Source organism: Macrotis lagotis, chromosome 4, assembly GCF_037893015.1.
Source record: "Macrotis lagotis isolate mMagLag1 chromosome 4, bilby.v1.9.chrom.fasta, whole genome shotgun sequence".
NCBI lineage: Eukaryota > Metazoa > Chordata > Mammalia > Peramelemorphia > Peramelidae > Macrotis > Macrotis lagotis.
Window position 1 is genome coordinate 52,969,702 of NC_133661.1, and position 3,370 is coordinate 52,973,071.

At 69.4% G+C, this 3,370-nt stretch overlaps 1 protein-coding gene across 1 annotated transcript; it reads left to right on the plus strand.

Moving 5' to 3' along the window:
• Positions 1-1,843: 1,843 nt before the first annotated feature.
• On the plus strand, positions 1,844-2,788 carry DDIT4 (DNA damage inducible transcript 4). Its single transcript, XM_074236376.1, has 2 exons — positions 1,844-2,118; positions 2,241-2,788. Exons 1-2 carry the CDS (start codon positions 1,935-1,937, stop codon positions 2,732-2,734), a joined length of 678 nt encoding a protein of 225 aa, XP_074092477.1. The 5' UTR covers positions 1,844-1,934; the 3' UTR covers positions 2,735-2,788.
• Positions 2,789-3,370: the final 582 nt, after the last annotated feature.

Consider the following 3,370-nt stretch of genomic DNA (forward strand, 5'->3'; position numbering starts at 1 on the left):
TTTGGGTTTTGTTCTGCAAACTAAAGGTTATTTTCAGCTCCCCAATTTGTTGATGTGAGGCCCCATCCATGAGTATCTCCCACAAAGTATCTCCCTCACAGAACAGGATGTTGTTTGTCCCTTTCAACAACAGTTCTTTCTACAAAATGATCCACTTCCACATTTTGGGGTAGAGTTGAACTTCTCATTTATTATTTTTCAGACCCTCAAACACTAAACAGCAGGACGCCTTCCTTATTAAGAGTTGAGGATACAATATTTTGGCTTTTTTTTTAAAGATAGTACTCCTATTCAAGGGGCTTACAGTCTAACGGGGAGGGGGGTCATAAAAAGTAAAATGAGGTTGGCATAATTTCTGATTCACATCCAGTAGGTGATCTAGGCAGTGTTATGGGGAAAAAAACCTGAGAAACCAGAGACTTCCCTGCCAGTCCCTTTGACTCGACTCATTTTCTCTCCTTTCTCCCTCTTTGTTGGAGTCTGTTATGGACATTTTTATCTGTCTGATGAGGAGTTCCTCAGCACCAAGAGCTGAGTGACATACAACTACAGGCACCCCCAATTCCTCATTCCCAACACCATCTGGCCCCATTCTTTCCTATGCCGGGCACCACGGCCTTGCTGAAAAGTGAACCATCTGCTTGCCCCTTGTTCTCTTCTCCAGGACCAAACTCGGACCCTCGTTCTGCTTTGTGAAGATTTCTCCCCCTCGAGTAGAGAATTGGGTAGAAACAAGAGATGAGCTGGAGATGGGCAGTTGGGGAGGGGCAGGGACCCGGACCAGGATGACTGCGATGCCCGCATCACCAGGATCATTCCGAAGCCAGTCCCCAGGGAGGCTCGGCGGAATGACTCAGTTTCCCAAATTGAGGGAGGAGGGGGTTGGATTACATGGGACCTTTCTTCTGACTCCAAAACTACTCTTTGCAGGGTGGCTTTAGGGGCCACCCCGCCGCCTTGACTCTACGGGAGGGGGAGCTGCCAGGCGCAGCAGGGCCCGAGTCCCTGGAAACTGCTTAGTGGCCTGGCACCGTGCCCGGGCGCCGCCAGCTTCGGGGAGGTCGCCCCTGCTTAGTTGCCCTGAGTGTGTGAACCCTGCGCAGGTCCCGCCGCCGCTGCCGTCGGGTTTCTTGTGCCCGCAGCGCCCCGGCCAGTCGTAGGCCCATGGCCCGGCTGCCCGGCTGGGGCCCGTCGCGGCGGGGTGCCCTGACGCAACGGGCCGGGTGCCCGGCGGCGGGCCCCGCGGGCAGCGGCTGGCACGGCCCGCCCGGGGCCGCGGGGCTTCGGCCGGCCCTGCTCCGGCTCCGGGGTGCCTGGGTGGGGAGCCTTCCCGAGCAAACGTGGGGTGCCCCCCCATAACCCCCTCCTGGGGCCGGGGGCGCCCAGGCGGCGGGGGAGGGGCGCAGCTGCTCCGGCCCCGCCCCCGCGGAGTCATCGCGCCCCTGCGGGGGGCACCGTGGGGGAGGGGCTGACGCCCGCTCCCCGCCCCCCGGCTCCGCACAAAGAGCTCCCCGCCCCCCGCCCCCCGCGCCCCCCGGGAGCACGCCCCCTGCCGCGCAGGTGAGCCCCGCCCCCGCCGGCCCCGCCCCCGCCGGCCCCCCTCCGGCCCGGCCCCGCGGGGCGCTGCCCGGGCAGCCGCCGTTGCCGGGGGGAGAGGGAAGGGGGCGGAGCCGGCGGCTCTGTCACCGGGCAGGAGAGAACGTTGCGAACGTGCGCCCGGCCCTGACTGGCGGAGCGGGCCACACTCCCGGGCCGCCATTGGGCCGCCTGGCCGGGGGGCGGGGCGCGGCGGCCCCGGCGCTATAAGAGGCGGCGCGGCCGGGCTCGGGCGCCACAGGCGGCCCCGGGCGTCCTCGCGCTGCGCGCTCCGCTCCATTCCACGCCGCCGGCCCCCGACCCGCGCCCGGCCCCGCGGCCGCCGCACCGTGCCAGCCATGCCCGGGCTCTGGGAGCGCCTGTCCTCGTCCTCGCCGCGGCCCCGCGCCCCGGAGCAGCCGCCGCAGCGCTCAGCGCGGGGCCCGGCCGCCCGCACGGAGGGGCTCGGCCGCTGCGCCAGCCTGGAGAGCTCCGACTGCGAGTCGCTGGACAGCAGCCACGGCAGCTGCGGCCCCGAGGACGGTGAGTGGGGCGGGGGGCGGGCCGGGGCGGGGGTCGGGCCGGGGCCGGGGCCGGGCCCGGGAGCTGAGGCGGGCGGGGGAGGACGGGGCACAGGCCCCGCGCTCACTCCGAACCCCCCGCAGACCCCGAGCGCACGGACGAGGCGTCGCTGCCCGACTTCGAGCTGCTGAGCGACCCCGAGGACGAGCACCTCTGCGGCCAGCTGCTGCAGCTGCTGCGGGAGACCCTGGGCCAGGCCCGCCTGGGCAGCAAGCGCCCGGCGCGCCTCCTGATGCCCGGCCAGCTGGCGGCCCAGGTGGGCAAGGAGCTGCTGCGCCTGGCCTACAGCGAGCCCTGCGGCCTCCGGGGCGCCCTGCTGGACGTGTGCGTGGAGCAGGGCAAGAGCTGCCACAGCCTGGAGCAGCTGGCCCTGGACCCCAGCCTGGTGCCCACCTTCCAGCTGACGCTGGTGCTCAGGCTGGACTCCCGCCTCTGGCCCAAGATCCAGGGGCTCTTCAGCGCCGGCCCCTCCTCCTTCGCCCCCGGCTTCAGCCAGTCCCTGAGCCTGAGCACCGGCTTCAGGCTCATCAAGAAGAAGCTGTACAGCTCGGAGCAGCTGCTCATCGAGGAGTGCTGAGGCCCGGCCCGGACCGATGGGCCCGGCCCGGCCCGGCGGGGCGGCCCCGGACTGATGGGCCCGGCGGGGCGGCCCCGGACTGATGGGCCCGGCGGGGCGGCCCCGGACTGCCCGGGGGGCGGCCCCGGACTGATGGGCCCGGCAGGGCGGCCCCGGACCGCTGGGCCCGGCCCGGACTGCTGGGCCGGCCCCGGACCGATGGGCCCAGCGGGGCGGCCCCGGACTGACTGTAGCATGAATCTCCTTATTTTATTGTCGTTGTTGTTGTTGTCACTGACGGGGCGGGCGCGGACATTCGGGACCGGACCCAGCAGCTGGGCTGCCCGGCCTGGTCCCTTGGCGGGGCGGGGGGGGGGGGGGCTGTGTGCTTGTGTTACCGGGGCGGGGGGGCCGGGGGAGCCCGCGGAGGAGGACTGTGGCCCCGCATTGTGTCCCCGAGCGGGCCCGCGGGGCCGAGGGTGTCTGGATCCGCTTCGCTACTACTGACCTGTCCTGGGCAGCCCAGGAGCCTGGCGCGGACGAGCGCGCAGGACGGCCTGGCCGCCGGGATCTCTGCAGATCCGGACTCTGAAGGGGGGGGGCAACGACTCTGGGGGTGCTGGGGCCAAGCGGTGGAGGAGGGGGGCCGGAACCCCC

Bases quoted from the DNA above. Each gene is read 5' to 3' on its own strand.
- DDIT4 (XM_074236376.1), top strand. From the start codon at position 1,935: ATGCCCGGGCTCTGGGAGCGCCTGTCCTCGTCCTCGCCGCGGCCCCGC. The intron at 2,119-2,240 runs GTGAGTGGGGCG...AACCCCCCGCAG, and splicing joins CAGCTGCGGCCCCGAGGACG to ACCCCGAGCGCACGGACGAG.